Source organism: Hemitrygon akajei, chromosome 6 (genome assembly GCF_048418815.1).
Source record: "Hemitrygon akajei chromosome 6, sHemAka1.3, whole genome shotgun sequence".
NCBI lineage: Eukaryota > Metazoa > Chordata > Chondrichthyes > Myliobatiformes > Dasyatidae > Hemitrygon > Hemitrygon akajei.
In genome coordinates, this window is record NC_133129.1 from 135513120 (window position 1) to 135533910 (window position 20791).

General features: G+C 40.0%; 1 protein-coding gene across 2 annotated transcripts in view; it reads right to left on the reverse strand.

Annotated features, from left to right (window-relative positions):
- LOC140728762 (bestrophin-4-like) overlaps positions 1-6805 on the reverse strand; it is a 38237-nt gene extending 31432 nt beyond the window's left edge. For both annotated transcript variants that reach the window (XM_073047715.1, XM_073047714.1), the window contains exons 1-2: positions 6708-6805; positions 4703-4871 (exon numbers count right to left, since the gene is read on the reverse strand). In XM_073047715.1, the coding sequence (XP_072903816.1) occupies positions 4703-4854 (152 nt within the window). In that variant the 5' untranslated portion in view covers positions 4855-4871; positions 6708-6805. The remainder of the gene's footprint in view (positions 1-4702; positions 4872-6707) is intronic.
- Positions 6806-20791: the final 13986 nt, after the last annotated feature.

Here is a 20791-nt window from a genome sequence, read left to right on the forward strand (position 1 = left end):
ATTCAGTCTATATGGGTAGAACTCAAAAATAGGAAGGGTGCGATCACTCTGAGTGGATTGTACTATGGACCACCCAATAGCCACTGGCACGTTGAGGGGCAGATAAACAGGTAAATAACAAAAGGTAAAAACAATAGGGTTGCTGTCATGGGGGACTTCAACTTCACTAATTTAAGCTGGGATCTTCTTAATCAAAGAGGCTTATATGGGGCAGAATTTGTTAGTGCACCCAGGTGGGTTTCTTTAATCAACATGTAGTTAGTCCAACAAGAGGAGGGACTGTATTGGACCTGATGTTGGGTAATGAGTCTGGCCAGGTGACTGACCCTTTCAGTAGTGAGCAGTTAGGCGACAGTGACTTAAGTTTTGATGTAGCTATGGATAAGGATAATGATGGATCTAGCGGGAGAGTATTAAATTTAAGCAGGGGCAAAACATGAGAGCAATAGGCAGGAACTAGGGAGAGTTAATTTGGAACAGCTGTTTTGGGCAATCCACATCCAACATGTGGAGGGTGTTTAAAGACCAACTGCATAGTATACAGGATAGGTGTGTTCCAGTCAGGAGGAAAGACAAGGATGGCAGGTAAGAGAACCTTGGATATCAAGAGAGGTGATGAAATTAGTCAAGAAGAAAAATGATACACATATAAAGCTATAATCAAACAGAGCCCTTGAAGATTATAAAGAAGTCAGAAAAGAACTCAAGAAGGGAGTTGGGCAAGTTAGGTCTTTATTCATTGGAATGTAGTGTAATGAGGGGTGACCATAGAGAAATGTTTAAAATTTATGAGAGGCATAGATAACATAGACAGTCACAGTCTTTTTTCCAGGGTAGGAGTATTTAAAACTAGGAGGCAAGGGTTTGGGGTGAGAAGGGAAATATTGAAAAGGGAGCTGAGGGGGATAGTTTTTCACAGAGTGGTGAGAGAATGGAATGAGCTACCAGAGAAAGTGGTTGAGGTGGCTACAATAGTGTCACTTAACAATCACGTGGATAGGTACCTGGAGGTGCTGGGCTTAGAGGGATATGGGCCGAAGGCAGGAAATTGGGACCAGCTGGTGGGTTCTGTGTGGCATGGGCTTTTTGGGCCAAGGGGCCTTTATCTGTGCTCTGTTGTTCTATGATTCTGTAACTGCTCAACCCACCTCCCAGTGAATGCCTGGACACAGATATCCTAATTCTGAACATCACAGAAACTGTCATTGAAATGTTTATTTGTAATATCGCCCAACTATTGGTGGTCCTTTACATTGTTCTGTGGATTACTGATATTTCTGTCTCTGTATTTAATAGAAGAGCGATGGTGAAAGGTATGCTTGTGTGACCTCGCTGATCGGGTTTGATTAAATGTGATTCTCTGAGCTCAGAATTATCACCAGACCGCCCTTGATGATCTAGGCAGAAGATACGCTTCTGTCCTTGCAGCCTGGGTTGTCAATGGGGTCGATTTTCTCAGTGCTGGTTTAGTAGCAGAAAAAAAATTGATTTTCCATGTACTTTGGGGACCTGCAGCTTTGAATAATTTGAGCCAGATTCTGAAGTACTAATGACCATCCCTGATATGGTGGAGAAGTTTCTTCCCTGCCAAACATTCTCAGCGTCCAACTGTCACTTGGGCACCCCCTACTATGCACCATACACTGAGGACAAAGGTCCCCCAAACTGCTGCTTCTTGCCTGAGAGAGGCAGGACCAGGTGGTAAAACTTCGAATGCAAAAATAGACAAGTGGCCTCATGAGGCAATGAGCACAGCTGAATTTTGATGCAGTGGGACACGACCAACTTGGTCATTTTTTTCCCCCAGAGTATCATTGCCATCCTAGCAACAGAGTGACCTGAGTAAAAATGTACATAGATCTTTGAAGGTGGAGGGGCAGGTTGAGCGAGCAATTAAAGTTCAAAGTAAAATTTATTAATCAGAGTACATACATGTCACTATATTCAGCCCTGAGATTCATACAATTAATAAGGCAAATGGGATCCTGGCCTTGTTAACAAAGACATGGTATATAAGTGAAGAAATTCTATATAAAACACTGCTTAGGCTTTAGTAATAGAATAGTATAAATACTTTGGGACAGTTATGAAGGCTTTAGAGAGGCAAAATAGTTCTGTAATTGAATCAGTTATTATCAGTTAAATTGCCCTCCTTGTAGAAGAAAAAATGGAGTGGGAGGTATTTGATGGGGGTACTCAAGTTTTTCCCATTAGTGGAGATATCAGATAATAGAGGGCATAGATTTAAAGTAATGGACAAAACAAAAATCAAGGAATGACATGAGGGAAAAAGTATATGTAGCAAGCAGTTGATCTGGCTGAAAGTGTGATGGGTGCAGATTCAACTGAAGATTAAATTCAAAATAAAATTGAATGAATATTTGAATGTTAAATAGATGGCTTTGGAGAATTAACATGAGTACGGATCTTATTGGATTGATTTACAAAGTGCCCGCATTGATAGATGGATCAAATAGCCCCCCCCCCCCCCCCCCAAGCAGGAATGTAGTAATGCTACAATTAAAAGGAAAAATACAGGTTCTAATCATCTGAATCTTTTAATTGGAAAAATGGTCTTGTGGATGGGAAAATTGCCACTTTAATACTGAGAGAAGAATGCAAAATACTGCACACCAATTAGCGTAACATATGAGTTGGAAGTGACCGTAATCTCCAATTAAGTACAGAATGATAGAACATCTTGAAAGTTATCATCTGATCAGAGAGAACCAGCATGGGTCTATTAACAGGAGGTCATGCTTGATACCTGACTTAAGTTGTGATCAGAAAAGTGTTACCGTAGATGTCGGATTATAAGCCGCTACTTTTTCCCCACATTTTGAACAGCTTTGAACTTTGCGGCCTTTACTACGGTGCGGCTAATGCATGGTTTTTTTTCATGCCGCCAAAAACATTTTGCCTCGTAACAGTAGACCAATAAAATTGATGAGTAGTTCACAGAGGTCCAATGAAATTGTACGATAAATCAAGCGCACTTTCACAATTAAATTATTGTAAATCAGTCATTTGTACTCACCCTCATCAACATGGAAAACACTCGAAGAAAAGCATTGTGCTGCCTTTATGGCAGTTATTTAGTTTATAATATTTTCGCTTAGTAATTCATTTGTTAGTATTTTCTAGTTAAAGTTAGAAGTGTTTTAACTATATTTGTTTTCTGTACTACATCCCGGGATGCTATGACGTCACATCCGATTTCGCCGCGTCTTGTGAGAAATACCGGTTTGCGATAAACGGGAAGGTGGGGGGAGCACATTAGCCGAGCGAAAACGCTGCTTTTAAGTTAAAGGCGATCAATAACTTTTCCTGGTAGGCTGCAGTATATATATTTTTTACCAGTCGTTAGGAGATATTGGAATGTTGTTCAGTAAAAAAGTATACGCAACGTAATTTGTGTGTTACCGATACGTATGTATATTTAAAAGTAGCCGCATTACAGGCATGGTTCGAAAAAAAGCATTTGCAATATGTATTTGTTTATGTTACCATATGGATTTAATTAAAAGTTAAAAAATCCTCACGTGTAATATCTTTCTGTGTAAATATCTCATATTACAACGTGGGACACCTGCGGCCTAAAATCTGGTGCGGCTTGTACAAGTACAAAATTGATTTTCTTTCTAAAATTAGAGCCAGTGGCTTTTAATCAGGTGCGCTCTGTAGTGCGAAATCTACGGTAATTGATATTGTTTATATGGACTTTCAAAAGGAGTTTTACCAAGTTCCTTACAAGAGGCCATTAAATTTCATGCATTAAACAGGAACTATTTTATGTGGTTAGGAAATTATTGAAAAGCAAGAAAATAGATTAGGGATAATGGACAAATATATTGGTAACAAATGATAATTGGGTAGTCCCAAAAATGTGTGCTGATTCCATGATTCTACACCATACATATAAACAACTTTGCAATAGAAAATCACATATCCAAGATTGCCAGACACATGAGTGGATTATATTGTAAGTGACATAGATGGAAGCATAAAGTTACAGAGTGAACGGAAAAAACAAGGCAATTGAACTTCAATGTAGCTATCTGCTTCAGTGCTTAAAAGCATTATTAGAGTGTATTCTTACCGGTAGCAGGGTAATAGAAATTGTATTCAGGAGACAGCTGTGGGAAATGAGAGTATTTTCAGGAATGGAATTATAAAGCACTTCTATATATAAAGGAAACTCTTTATAATTTGACAAATAATACTAGTTTGTTTTGAAATCCGGTAATAATAGATTTTTTTTATAACCAGAGGGCAAATATGCTGGTTTCATTCAAAATTTAACCAATGATATAATTGATGAGATAAATGATTCGTTTTTGTTTTCATAATGTTTTAAAAAGGAATCCTGGACCCAAAATGAATTTTTTCTTTGGCTAATGCAGTTACTGTTCTGAGATAAATGTGAAGGGCAGAGATGTGGAGGAATGCCACTTGGAAGTACTTTTGCCCTGCAGTCTGTTGGATCTGGAAGTATAGGTGAAGAGTGGGGAACATGTGTGCTGGTGAGGGAACAGAGCAATAGAAAGTGTAAGTAGCAGGTAAGGGGCAAGAGCAAGAACAGGGGAAGTAAAATTCAATGAGGAAATCAAAGGGATCTCTTATTTGCTTAGCCCTTGTTTCCACTTCACTGGAGGCCCAAGAGACTGCACATGGTGAAACTTCACATCTGGACTTCACTTACCTGTAGATGCAGCTGAGAATGAGGTAGAGCAGCATGAAGATGAGAAACTCCTTGTACAGTAGTTTGTATATGCTGCCCTTCCACTGCAACAACAGCTTGGAAAACCCGCACAGGCGGGCATTGGCCACACGACTTGTATATGTTACTGTCATGATAAGACCCGTGTGACCTGGAGGAAGGAACATAAACTGCCAATGGTTAACTATCTGAGAACAAAACACATTTTATTCCCTTTGCCTTTACGCTTTCTCTCCTTTACCTGGTGGGAAGAGGTTCCATGGAGACTGGCCATCAGTACTCACTTGTGAGTACCAGAGGACTGTTCAGCCATGCAATAAGATTTGTAAAGCTTGAGTGTGATTTGGCATTTACACATCTTACAGTGGAGTCAATTAATAGTGAAAATCCAAGAATGATGTTTGTTGGAAGTTAGCTCAAGAGTAACTAAAACAAAAAATCCAAGGAAAACATGACAAATCTGGCAGGTTATGAGAAGAAGGCAGAAGATTGGGATTGAGAGGGATAATAAATCACCTAAAATGGAATAGAACAGAAAACTTGATGGGTCGAATGGCCTCATTCTACTCCTGTGTTCTATGTCCTATGTCTAACTGTGTAGACTGTAGAGAGAAATAGGTAATATATCAGGTTGATGAACAGTACAAAGTTAGAAATCTAAGATGTTTTAGGTTGGAGAGAAAGGGGAAGGGTGGAGGGAACAAAGGAAATTTTTTCACTGGAGTGGATGACACTGATTGGCTGTGACATCGTGGTGGCTTGGAGAGGCTTGTTAGATACAGTTGAATTGTAGAGCACGTAACTAGGTGACGAGTGAGCTCAAGCAGCGAGAAAGAAAAACGCTGGGATTACAGGATAAAAACACTCAGGAATATTGAGGCCATCTGCAGTGCTAATATTGTTACTTGGTTAAAATCAGTCAACTCGGCATTGAGATTGCCATGGCTCAAAATAACACTCAATGATACACACAAGTTAGTAGTTATCTCGGAAATAGCTACTTTGAGACATTGAAGCCAAATCAGGTGACAAATAAGACTCCATAGCTTTGTTTTCCTCAATGCTCTGGAATGCAATAACATTAAACCAATAGCTAAAAATCAGATTTCATGATCATTATCACATTGTTATTTTTTGGGAACTTGCCATGTGTTGCATTTTTAACATTATAACAGCTGCTATATTTTATGCAGTAATTTTCTTGGCTGTAAATTGCATTGGAATTTCCTGAAATTATGAAAGTTCGAGTATAAATACTATTTCTCTGATCTGATTCATGGTCTATGGATGCTTTTAGACTGGAAATCAAGATAGATTATCTTGAAGTATATGATAAATCTGTAGAGTGGCTCGCTAGCGACTGAATCAGAGAATAATAGAATGTACTTTGGGCTATATTAATAGAGAAACTAAGAAGATCAAATAATTCATCATTGGGAAAATATTGTTTTATTGTCCCAGTTTATTACTAAAAATCACTGCAGGACAATGGTACCTGAGATAATTGTGCTTTAGACTACAACAGAGATCATTTCCCTGCATTTAAAAGCAGAATTGGAAGTATCCAACATGAACAGTTAGAAAATGATCAGTCTATATGATACATTAAGAATATCTAGCTAACACAAGCGTTGAGTCAGAATGCCAAGCGTTTAGGAAAGTCAGATACCAATTCTTCTCCATTTGTGTCCTCAAATGTTTTGGAATTCCAAAGTAAGTATTTCAACCTCTGGAAAATTTTGGGCACTCATAACTTCTATTTTGATTTACTGAGTATAGTCTCTTAAACCGCGAAAGTCACCACTGAAAATCTATAATGATATGGATCTTCACAATTCCATGTGTATTTCAAACCAATGCAACATTTTTCTTTAAGTATTCTTCAAAACTTTCTCTGTCAGTCAGTTTTGCAATATGGTAATCATATAGGTGAAGTTTTGGTAATATCAGTTACTAAACCAAATGTCAATTTAGAAATAGTACTTACTGTTTGTATTTGAAGGCTAGAGGCTCTTCTTTTCCCTTCCGTCTGATTTCCAGAAGGTTCCTGAAGGCTCATTTTTTCCCTCTATGTGTGTGGTAATATGGCAAAAGAAATAAGCATGGAATTTTGAAACCCTTTCAAATACAGCTGGTCACTTGACCAGCTAATCTGCAAATTTACAACACTCCTTTGTTCTGGGGCTAATCTCTTTCACTAACATTCTGTTACATTTTCAGTGCCATTTCACAACACAAATTGGTTAAACAACTTGTAAAACGAAGCAATATTTGACCACTGAGGTCCGGAACCTTGAAGGCAAGATTCTTATCACAATAAAAGTTACAAAGTGAACAAACAAGACCAATAATGGAATTTTAAACTTATATGTGTTTTTCTGAAATTTACCTTCAAGGTCTTGTAGTTACTCTCTAGTTCATTAGGTTTAGGTGAGTCCGCTGTTATGGCCAAACCTTATCTTGATTGACCAGCAGGGGTGTCGTCATGGGGATCGTCATGCAGAAGTCAGCAAGCCCCAAAAATGGGGCAAGTGGGGTCTCTGTGCTCACTGGTTTCTTCTGGATGAACATAGAATTATTGCTGGACATGAGGTAGCATAATAGTCTTTTTTTTTGTCCATGATGGACTTTTATTTTTTCCTTATTGATCACTGATTCCTATCCTCCTGCTATGCTAGTTTAGACTCTTCCAAGCAGCAGTAGCAAACATTCCTGCGAGGATATTGGTGCCCCTCCAGTTCAGGCGTAACCCATCCTTGTACAGGTCCCATCTCCACTGGAAGAAAGCCCGGTGATCCATGTATCTAAAGCCCTCCCTCCTACACCAGCTCTTCAGCCACACTTTTAACTGTGCTATCTTTTCATTTCTTGCCTCACTGACTTGTGGCACAGGGAGTAATTCTATGTTTATAAACCTTTTAACTTTTAACTTTCCTCTCAACTTGTTAAATTCACTTCATAGGACCTCATCTCTCTTTCTGCCAGTCCCATTACAGAGTCATAGAGCACCACAGTTAAGAAGCAGACCCTTCAGCCCATTTAGTCCATGCAAATTATTATTTGCCCCATCAACCAGCACCAGGACCATAGCCTTCCATACCCATGCCATGTGCACACCGATCCAAACGTCTCCTAAATGTTGCAATCAAACCCATACCCACCACTTCTGCTGACAGCTCATTCCACGCTCTCACCACCTTCTGAGTGAAGAAATTCCGCTCAGCTTCCCCTTAAATATTTCATCTTTCACCCTTAATCTATGGCCTTTAGTTCTATTTTCACCCAGCCTCTGTGGAAAAAGCTTGCTTGCACTTACCCTATCAATGCTCCTTATAATTATATTCCTCTATCAAATCTCCCCTCATTCTCTTATGCTGCAGGGAATAAAGTCCTAATCCATTCAACCCTTCCCAAAACCTCAGGTCCTAATGTTCCAGCAACATCCTGTAAATTTTCTCTGCACTCTTTCAAAGTTATTGCTATCTTTCCTCTAGGTAAATGACTAGAACTGCACACAATACTCCAAAGTTGGCCTCACCGACATATTATACAACTACAGCATAACATCCCAACTCCTGTATTCAATAGTCTAGTTTATGAAGGCCAGTGTACCAAAGTCTCTCTTTATAGCCCTGTCCACCTGTGATACTACTTTCAAGGAATTATGGATCAGTATCCCTAGATCCCTTTGTTCTACTGCAGCAGTAGAAACAAACACCTATCCTCTATTACTATTGCTTACCTGGACTCTGTCCAACCCTGCTGTGTAGTGGTGGTGCCACTGATCTAGTTGCTGATGGCATTTTCTCTTGAGAGGCTGCTATTGCACTCTCCAATTGAATCAGAATCAGGTTTACTGTCACTGGCATATGTCGTGAAATCTGTTGTTTTGCAGCTGCAGTACAGAGTATGAAAAGGATAAATTACAATAACAAGTATATATAAAGATTTTACTTAAATACGTAGTGCAAAAAGAGGGGAAAATATACTGAAGAAGTGCTCATGGGTTCATTGTCCATTCAGAAATCTAATGGCAGAGGAGAAGACGTTGTTCCTAAAATGTTGAGTGTGTGTCTGCAGGCTCTTGTACCTCCTGCCTGATGGTAGTGAGGACAAGGTGGCATGTCCTCGGTGATGGGGGTCCTTAAAGATGGGCACAGCCTTTTTGAAGGTATCGCCTTTTGAAGTTATCCTGGATGCTGGGGAGGCACTGCCCATGATGGACCTTTTCCACTTCTGATCCCTTGAGGAGTATTGGTGTGTGTCCCTCAGCTTACCATTCCTGAAGCCCACAGTCAATTCCTTTGCTTCACTGATGTTGAGTGCAAAGCTGTCGCTGCGATAACACTCAACCAACTGATCTGTCCTGTTCTTGCATGCATCCTTGTCACCATCTGGCATCTTGCTAACAACAGTTGCGTAATTGTCAAATGTATAGATGTCATTTGAGCTGTGTCTAGCCACACAGTCGTGGGTGTAGAGAGAGTATGGCAGTGGGCTAAGCACGTATCCTTGAGGTATGCTAGTATTGATGGTCAGCGAAGTAGATTCAAAAGGTATAATCGATAGAGAGTGGAATAGTCAAGTCAAGTCACTTTTTATTGTCATTTTGACCGTAACTGCTGGTACAGTACACAGTAAAAACAAGACGACATTTTTCAGGACCATGGTGCTCTATGAAACAGTACAAAAACTACACTGAACTATGTGAAAAGCAACACAGAAAATAAACTACACTAGACTACGGACCTACCCGGGACTGCATAAAGTGCACAAAATAGTGCAGGCGTTACAATAAATAATTGACAAGACAATAGGCACAGTAGATGGCAGTAAGTTGGTGTCAATCCATGCTCTGGATATTGAGGAGTCTGATAGCTTGGGGGAAGAAACTGTTACGTAGTCTGGTCGTGAGAGCCCGAATGCTTCAGAGTCTTTTCCCAGATGGCAGGAGGGAGAAGAGATTGTATGAGGGGTGAATGGGGTCCTTCATAATGCTGTTTCCTTTGCGGATGCAGCGTGTAGTGTAAATGTCCGTGATGGTGGGAAGAGAGACCCCGATGACCTTCTCAGCTGACCTCACCATCCGCTGCAGGGTCTTGTGATCCGAGATGATGCAATTTCCATACCAGGCAGTGATGCAGCTGCTCAGGATGCTCTCAATACAGCCCCTATAGAATGTGATGGGGATGGGAGATGGACTTTCCTCAGCCTTCACAGAAAGTAGAGACGTTGCTGGGCTTTCTTTGCTATGGAGCTGGTGTTGAGGGACCAGGTGAGATTCTCCGCCAGGTGAACACCAAGAAATTTGGTCCTCTTGACGATCTCTACCGAGGAGCCGTCGATATTCAGCGGGGAGTGGTCACTCCATGCCCTCCTGAATAGTCACAGTATATTCTTGAACTACCTGCCTAGCCCTCATGGCAATCACCCGTTTATCTGACTGAACCATTGGTTTAACCCCCTCCCTGAAACTGTTATCTGTAATATACTTTGCTTTCTGTCTGTTCCTCAGTATGTGCAGATACTGTTCCAACTGATCTATGTGGTCTGAGAGGAGCTGCATTTTAACACGTTTCTTGTAGGCATAATAATCAGGAGCACATCAACTCTCTCTGGTCTCCCACATCTTACAGGAGGAGCATACCTTTCACTGACTGCCACGATCCCTTTTTAGTAAAGTAGCAGACTTAGGAAAAAGTGACAAACCCTTACCTGGTTTCTGTCTGTCCGACTTGCCAAAGCTCTTGTTCACCAAAGGCTGCACTTTAACATATTACCAACACTTCCAATTCAAAGCAGTCCCTCTCAAAATGGTTGCTCTGCTGGAAACCACTTCCTTTTTATTCAGTGCTAAGACTAACAGGAGTAGAACTACCAGCTTCTCACTTGAAATGGACTTTTCTAATAACCCCTGCTCTTCTTCTTCGCCACTAGCCCTTCACTTTGCTTTTAGTTATTTGTGTAAGCTTTAGGTGATCATATCCTCCAGACAGGCTGATGTATATACTTTGAATGAGGCACAAAATTTACTTAGAAAACAAATTTGATGATCACTATCTCTTGGATAGTGATCTACACAGTGGGTCATTCAGAATAATTGGAACAAATGCTTTGGAATTCAGTGGATTGGAGCACTAGCATGATAACAGGTTATATTTTTACTATTTCAGTGATATTTGAGTAATATTGTAAATATATTGTTTAATTAAGCATTTTCTGTTGTTTACATAATTTTATTATGGGTTATATGTAAAACTACATGAATGGTATACGCCGTTATGCCACCACATCAAAAGTGTATGCCTCACTAAAGTAAAGAAATGAAACTAGCCATATATGAATTATCCTCAGATCTCCCATGTTTTTCTTTTCAGTTAGTTTTGGAGATACAAAAACATAACAGTGGTGACGAGTAAGTTTTTAAAACAAACCCAAGATGACTACCTACCTGTTGAAATGCAGCGAGATATTCAAGTTGTTTTTAAATGCATAGGACATTTTATTCACAAGAAGTGAGAAACAGTCAAATAAAAAAAGGTGCAGCAAGTTCTTTTCTTTGGAAGATGGACAAGTCAGAAAAGTAAGAAAACAGATGAAATTCACAAGTTAATAAACAGTGAGTACTGGGTGATAATAATAAATTGTAAAAAGTAGAAATAGGTGGCTACATTTGATTGCTCAAAATATAACTGGGGTGTACATTGAATAGTTTGAGAAGTATTTTCAAACAAATGAAATAGCCAATACAAAGCAAGAGCCAGTTTTCTGAGTGTAATAGGTGAAGAGCATACAATTTGTATAGATATTTGACTGCTCCAACCAAACCAGCCGAAATGAGCTTTGCTGATATCGTAAATGTAATGAGGGAACTTGGTAGAAGCAAAACCATTGTTGATTACAGAATACTTTAGGTTTCATAAGTGGAACAAAAAAGAAGGGGAGTCCATTTCAGTGTACGAGGCCTGAATTGAGGAGATTGTCTGACCATTGTCAGTTCAGTAATAGGCTTAAAGATGCACTGAGAGATCATTTAGCTTGTGAAATCTTACAAGAAAGCATTCAAAAATGGCTTCTTAACTGAAATCGTTGTATCAATGGAAACACCAGTCAGAGATGCAATTGTGATGCAGTTAGGAATGAAAGAGAGCATAAATAAAATTTCAACATCTAAACAGAAACCTGACTGGCTGAACAAATTATGTTACCATTGTAGCAGTAGCTCACATACACCAGATCAAAGGTGAAATTTGTAGAAAATGCAACAAAGTAAGGCACATACAAAGAACATGTCAGGCAGACAAAAATAAATAGGCTACGCAGGGAAGAGAAAAAAGATTTTAAAAAAATCAGGTTTCAGTTTCACAAAAAGCACTAATCACATGCTGTTGATGAAAAATCTAATAATGATGAGACTGACCACAGGACTGAGTAGCCTTAAGATTTACAATATGAAAGCTAATAGTAGACAAGCAGTATGGTTTACATCAGAAGTGAACGGTAAATTAATTAAAATTGAATTGGACACAGTCTTGCTTTTTCAGTCATTCACAAAATAAGTTTTAAAGACACTTTAAAGATTGCAGTCTGCAAATATGCAACTACAAACCCCATTTCCAGAAAAGTTGGATATTTTCCAAAATGCAATAAAAACAAAAATCTGTGATATGTTAATTCACGTGAAGCTTTATTTAACTAACAAAAATACAAAGAAAAGATTTTCAATAGTTTACTGTCCAATTTAATTGTATTTTGTAAATATACACAAATTTTGAATTTGATGGCTGCAACACACTCAACAAAAGTATGGGACAGAGGCATGTTTACCATTTTGTTACATCACCTTTCCTTTTAATAACACTTTTTAATTGTTTTGGAACTGAGGATACTAATTGTAGTAGATTTGCAATTGGAAATTTTGTCCATTCTTGCTTGATATAAGACTTCAGCTGCTCAACAGTCCGTGGTCTCCGTTGTCTGATTCTCTTCATGATGCGCCATACATTTTCAATAGGAGATAGATCTAGACTGGCAACCGGCCAGTCAAGCACACGCACTCTGTGTCTACAAAGCCACGCTGTTGTAGCCCGTGCAGAATGTGGTCTGGCATTGTCCTGCTGAAATAAGCATGGACGTCCCGGGAAGAGACATCGCCTTGATGACAACATATGTCTCCCTAAAATCCTAATATACGCCTCAGAGTCAATGGTACTCTTCACATACATGCAACTCACCCATGCTGTGGGCACTGATGCACCCCCATACCATCACAGATGCTGGCTTTTGCACCTTTCGCTGATAACAATCAGGATGGTCGTTTTCATCTTTGGCACGGAGAACTCGACGCCCGTTTTTTCTGAAAACTAGCTGAAATGTGGACTCATCTGACCACAGCACACGGTTCCACAGTCTTTCGGTCCATCAGAGATGAGCTCGGGCCCAGAGAACTCGCCGGCGTTTCTGCATAGAGTTGATGTATGGCTTCCTCCTTGTGTAATAGATAGATAGATAGATAGATAGATACTTTATTCATCCCCAAGGGGAAATTCAATGTTCCTCCAGTATGATATCACATAAACACAAGACAGACCAGGACTAACTGACCAAAAAACCACATAATTATAACATACAGTTACAACAGTGCAAAGCAATACCATAATTGATAAGAGCAGACCATGGGCACGGTAAAAAAAAAAGTCTCAAAGTCCCAGATAGCCCATCATCTCACGCAGATGGCAGAAGGAAGAAACCTCCAACGTGGCAAACTTCCCGATGCAGCCTCTGGAAGCACCCGAGCACAGCAACTGTGAGTCCGTCCGAAAACTTCCGACAACTTCGTGCCTCCGACCAGCCCTCCGACACCGAGCACCGAGCACCATCTCTGCCGAGTGCTTCAACCCCGGCTCCGGCCACCAAGCAACAGGCAAAGCCGAGGATTCGGGGCCTTCCTCTCTGGAGATCTCTCCGATCGCTCAGTAGCAGCGTCAGCAGCACAGGCATGTCAGAAGTTTCGCCAGATGTTCCTCCGTGCTTCACACATCCGTCTCAATCAAATCAGGATTGTGCACGGCCCCTACTTACAGATAACGGATATTCCTTACTGGAGTGGCCGCTGCGCCCTGCGTCGTCGCGCCGCCATCTTGATGTAGTTTCAAGATGTAATACAGTTTCAAGTTGCATTTCTGGATGCAGCGACGGACTGTGTTAAGTGACATTGGTTTTCCGAAGTACTCCTGAGCCCAGGTGGCTATAATTGTCACAATAGCATGACGGTTTCTTAGGCAGTGCCGCCTGAGGGCTCAAAGATCATGCGCATTCAACAGTGGTTCCGACCTTGCCCTTACGCACTGAGATGTCTCTGAATTCTCTGATCTTTTCACAATATTATGTACTGTAGATGTTGAAAGACCTAAATTCTCTGCAATCTTGTGTTGGAAATGTTTCTTTTGAACTGACTAACAATTCTCTCACGAATTTTGGCACAATAGGGGTGAGCCACGACCATCCTTGCTTGCAAAGACTGAGCCTTTGATGGACGCTACTTTATACCCAGTCATGATACCTCACCTGCTACCAATTAGCCTGCTTAATGTGGAGTCTTCCAAACCGGTGTTTACTTGAATATTCTGTGCACTTTACAATCTTATTTTAACTCTATCCCAACTTTTGTTCAGCCATCAAATTCTAAATTTGTGATATTTACAAAATACTAGTAAGTTGGTCAGTAAAACTATTGAAAATGTTTTCTTTGTACTTTTGTCAGTTAAGTAAAGGTTCACGTGAATTAACATATCACAGATTTTTGTTTTTATTGCATTTTGGAAAATATCCCAACTGGGGTTTGTAGTAACTTACACTGGAGAAAAGATAACTCCTTTGGAATGTAATTTGTAACGGTGAAATACAACAAGTCACATTGGGATCGTAAATGGCTTGGGACAACTGAAACTTGATTGGTGATCCATCCACCATTTACATGCCAAATCTCCTGCAATAGAGTCAGCTGAATGTTAATTAATAAAGGTACTGGGTGATGCCACAACAGTGTTCAAGGATGGCACTGGAAAACTCAAACATATCAAGGGTAAAATTAGTGTTAAATGAAAATACAACAGCCAAGTTTTACAAAACCCGTCGGTTCCTTATACCATCCGAGATAAAGTAGCCAGTGAGTTATATCGGATGGAGGCTGAAGGAATTCTTTTGAAGGTTTTCTTAGGCATGGTCAAACTGAAAATATTGCTTGGAGCTTCATCTAGTGACCTGCGATAGATCAGTAGATTGAGCAACTTGCCATTCACTGTTCGGGTTGCCAACGTGTCTAGAAAAAAAGAGTCCAGAACTGTCAAAACCACTTTCTGCTGTCCCAGAGAACCTCCTACAACCACCAGCCCCAGAACATGAGATTGTTTCACAGCCACAAGTCTCACCTGCCAAGCAGAGTGTCCCCCATCTCTCAGCAGAATAAAATGTTACCCCACAAGAGAAAGAAGTACTCCACCAGCGAATAAAATCTTCAAGCCTGAATGGGACAATTTAAAATGTAATATACTGTGTATTTAGTAGTTGTATTATATAATATACTATTAAATAATATATGTTCCTGCATATGTGCATATACCGTTTTGTGTAAAATCTTAGGCACATGTAAAAAAAATTCTGTAATGTAAAGGTGCTTTCAAAATTAATGAATGAAAATGATATGTTCGGCACAGCTTTGTGGGCCGAAGGCCTGTATTGTGCTGTAGGTTTTCTATGTTTCTATGAAAAGTTTCTAAATATCACAAAATTTACTATAAAGCGCAGTAAACAGTAAAAGCCTAAATCAAATCAATATTTGGTGTGACCACTCTTTGCCTTTAAAACTGCATGAAAGCTCTTAAGTGCACTGCCATGCAGTTTTATAAGAAAATCGGGTGGTTGGGTATTCCAAACATCTTGGAGAAACATAGAAACATAGAAAATAGGTGCAGGAGTAGGGCATTCGGCCCTTCGAGCCTACACCGCCATTCAGTATGATCATGGCTGATCATCCAACTCAGAACCCTGTACCTGCTTTCTCTCCATACCCCCGATCCCTTTAGCCACAAGGGCCATATCTAACTTCCTCTTAAATATAGCCAATGAACCGGCCCCAACTGTTTCCTGTGGCAGAGAATTCCACAGATTCACCCACTCTCTGGTGAAGAAGTTTTTCTCATCTCGGTCCTAAAAGTCTTCCCCTTTATTCTTAAACTGTGACCCCTCATTCTGGACTTCCCCAACATCGGAAACAATCTTCCTGCATCTAGCCTGTCCAATCCCTTTAAAATTTTATACGTTTCAATAAGATCCCCCCTCAATCTTCTAAATTCCAGTGAGTATAAGCCTAGTCGATCCAGTCTTTCTTCATATGAAAGTCCCTGCCATCCAGGAATCAATCTGGTGAACCTTCTCTGTACTCCATCTATGGCAAGAATGTCTTTCCTCAGATTAGGGGACCAAAACTGCACACAATATTCTAGGTGCGGTCTCACCAAGGCCTTGTACAACTGCAGTAGAACCTCCCTTCTCCTGTACTCAAATCCTTTTGCTATGATACCAACATACCATTTGTCTTTTCACCTCCTGCTGTACCTGCATGCCCACTTCAATGACTGGTGTACAATGACATCCAGGTCTCGTTGCATCTCCCCTTTTCCTAATCGGCCACCGTTCAGATAATAATCTGTTTTCCTGTTCTTGCAACCAAAGTGGATAACCTCACATTTATCCACATTAAATTGCATCTGCCATGAATTTGCCCACTCACCTAACCTATCCAAGTCCCCTGCATCCTCTTAGCATCCTCCTCCAGCTAACACCGCCACCCAGCTTCATGTCATCCGCAAACTTGGAGATGCTGCATTTAATTCCCTCGTCTAAATCATTAATATATATTGTAAACAACCGGGGTCCCAGCACTGAGCCTTGCGGTACCACACTAATCACTGCCTGCCATTCTGAAAAGGTCCCGTTTACTCCCACTCTTTGCTTCCTGTCTGCCAACCAATTCTCTATCCACATCAATACCATACCCCCAATACTGTGTGCCTTAAGTTTGCACACTAATCTCCTGTGTGGGACCTTGTCAAAAGCCTTTTGAAAATCTAAATATATCACATCCACTGGCTCTCCCCCATCCACTTGCTACATTCTGCAGACTTTGGCTCTTCTACTTGCTTCTGACTCTCCAGGTAATCTCAGACTGCCTCGATAATGTTAAGATCAGAGCTTTGTGGAGGCAATTCCATCTGTTGCAGAATCCTCATTTTTCTTTTCACTGAAGATAGTTCTATATGACCTTGATCGTGTGCTTGGGGTCATTGTCCTTGCTGCAGAATGAAGTTGGGACTGATCAGATGTCTCTCTTACAATATTGTATGATGGATGAGAATCTACTTGTACTTCTCAGCATTGAGAATTCCATTAATTTTGACCAGATAATTAACTCAGTTTGCACATTTGCCACACCATGGTTGTCCTTCATTCAGTTTGATTCCTTCTACACCCATTTCTGTTACAGTTAATCAGTTTAGTTCATTCAACTGGTTACATCATTGATCAATAGCACCTGTATGTTGTCTTTGTTTAATCATACACTGGGCTATGTATATACCTATGAAGTAATCAAGTTTTTATTTGAAAGTGGTCTGTTACTTAATATGTACTTTCTTTACAAAATCCAAAAATTTCTTTTTAACACTATATTTTTTGGAAAATGGAATATTTATCAACCTTAAAATTTTCTCTCTTTTTACTGCCACACTAATGCAGATGATAAAAAATAAATATCTAAAGCAAAATTTATATAAAAATACAGAGTACCAAGACTTTGGCACAGTACTGTATATACATGTTGAGATGCATCTTATATTGAATTGAATTTTATAGCTAAGTAGTGAAGGATGTTATGTATTTAATATTTCAGTAATATCTTTATTGTTTATATAATCATTACAGGTTATATGTAAAAAATAAGTGAATGGTATACGTCATCACGCCACCATAAGTTGCATGCGTCATTAAAGTAAAGAAATGAAACTATATGTACATGAGTTATTCCCAGCTCTCCTTTGTTATTAGTTTGGAGTTGACAAAATGTAACAACAGGAATTGAAATTGACTTATTATTGTCACAAGTTCTGAGATACAGTGAAAAGCTTGTCCTGCATACTGTTCATACAGGTTAAATAATTACATAATGCATTGAAGGAGAACAATAGCAATGCAGAAAAAATGTAATAGCTATAGAGTGCAGTGCAGGTAACCAATAAGTGAAAGATAATAACAAAGTAGATTGTGAAGCCAAGAGTTCAACTTATTGTGCTAGGGATACATTTTACTAGTCTTAAATCAATGGGGTAGAAGCTGTCCTTGAGCCTGGTGGTACATCCTTCCAGGCCTTTGTATCTTCTGCCCAATGGAAGAGGAGAAGAAGATGAATGTCTGGAGTAGGCAGGGCAATTTGATTCTGCTGGCTGTGTTAGTGAGGCGTGAGAAGTAAAGACAAGAGTCCATGGAGGAGAGGCTGGTTTCCACTCCCATGATGTGCTGAGATGTCCAGAACTCTATGCAGATTTTTTGTGGTTCACGTGCAGAGCTGTTGCAATGCCAAGGTGTGATGCATCCAGATCGGATGCTTCAATGACGCATTCATATAAATTTGTTAAGGATCGATGGGGGAACCAAATTTCTTTAGCCTCCTGAGGAAGTAGAGTCATTGGTGAGGTTTCTTAGGCAGGCTATGGCGATGTCAATCCTTGAAGCTTGAAGCTCTCAGCCCCCTCATCCTCAGCATGGTGTAGACAACTGCCCCCTTCCTGAAGTCAATGACCAGCTCTTTTGTTTGCTGACACTGAGGGAAATTTTTGTTGTCCTTACACCATCGCAAATAAGCTCTCTATCACCTTCCTGTATTCGGACTCATTGTTATTTGTGATAGAGCGCACTATGTGATGCCATCTGCAAACTTCTAGATGGAGGCAGAGCGGGATCTGGCATGCAGTCATGAATGTACAGGAATTACAGTGAGGGCTAAGGATGCAACCTGTGGAGCATCAGTGTACAGGAGAATTATGGTGGAGGTGTTGCCGCCTATCCTGACAAATTGCGGTCTGTTGGTCAAAATTGTCAAGGGTCCAGTTATAGTGGGGAAGCATTGACTCCAAGGGTCCAGGGGTTGGTGGTGAGTTTGCCTGGAATTATAGTACTGAAGGCAGAGCTGTAGTCAGGTAAACAACAGTATGACTTAGGAGTCTTTACTGTCCAAATGCTCCATGGATGAAATAATCTTTTATTATTGTTTATTGGTAGCAAGGATAACTGAATGCTACTGACTGATAGGTGATCATCATCCACTAGCCATTGATCTAATCAAACACGTGTCAAGCTTGATAGGATGATTGTCTTCAATTTCTTTCTTCTTATGATTTCTTTTATGGTTATAATTTCTCTATGTGTAGTATTTAGTACTTCTGAATTCAATTCCATTCACTTAAATAGAGCTGAATCTCAAACACAATATCTATGTATATGTCTTCATATTTTATGTGAATCATAAATAATAAAATAGGAAGTTATATCGCAATGTTTTTAAAATTAGCCTTTTACTTCAGCTTTCATAATATGCCAGTACTAATCAATTAGTAATTTTGCGCAAAGGCACATTGTGAAGAGAATATAAGGAACAAGGAGTAGGAGAGATAGGAAGGGAATGAGATAAAGAAAATAATATAGTAATGTCACCCTGTTATACCCTACAGCTGATATGATACACACAGCTTTTTTGTTTATTAGTTTAATGTTTTATGATTATTCAAACATTGGCTTACAACTGGGTTGATAGTTACAACCTTGCTTTAAAATTAGAGAGGTTGGAACCTTCTAAAGGCTTTGCTTCTAAATTATATATCTGAATAATCCTGAGAGTCAAAGAGCAAACCTTTATGAGGTTAAGTGAAAAGTAAAAGATTGCTTTTTTCTGTTTTCTTTCCAACTTCCTCCTACGTTATTATCACATAAAGTTCCTCATTTGAGTTTTGTTAAGCTATTCTACCATGAAACAGAAGCCAGGTTTCATGATCTTTGAGAGTGTGCAGAGATGGATGATTTTCAATGGAAGTCATTAATTGTTAATTAGGATCAGGCATCTTGACTGGCTCCCAATTATGTCCCCTGAGACTGATTTACATCTGGGAAGCTAAGTAAATAGCTGACGCTGAGAGTTTTTATATGGGAAGCCATACTTTGGTGTCTCTACACAAGCCCTAACATTGAATGTGTGTGGCTCCTAATATATAGGAAGGGGTTGGGTTTTGGGGTGGTAAGTGGTTCCAATATTTGTACCTGCAGTGATTCAGACCGCTCTCAATTATCTGGAACATAGAGAAACATAGAAAACCTACGGCGCAATAAAGGCCCTTCGGTTCACAAGCTGTGCTGAACACGTCCTTACCTTAGAAATTACCTAGGCTTACCCATAGCCCTCTATTTTTCTAGGCTCCATGTACCTATCCTGGAGTCTCTTAAAAGACCTATCGTTTCCGTCTCCACCACCGCTGCCGGCAGGCTATTCACGCACTTACCACTCTCTGTGTAAAAAAAAACTTACCCCTGACATCTCCTCTGTACCAACTTCCAGGCACCTTAAACCTGTGCCCTCTCGTGCTAGCCATTTTCAGCCCTGGGAAAAAGCCTCTGACTATCCACACGATCAATGCCTCTCATCATCTTGTATACCTCTATCAGGTCACCTTCATCCTCCATCACTCCGAGGTGAAAAGGCTGAGTTCACTCAACCTATTTTCATAAAGCATGCTCCCATATCCAGGCAACATCCTTGTAAATCTCCTCTGCACCCTTTCTATGGTTTCTACGTCCTTCCTGTAGTGAGGCCGACCAGAACTGAGTGCAGTACTCCAAGTGGGGTCTGACCAGGGTCCTATATAGCTGCAACATTACCTCTTGGCTCTTAAAACTCATTCCCACGATTGATGAAGGCCAATACACTGTATGCCTTCTTAACTACAGAGTCAACCTGTGCAGCAGCTT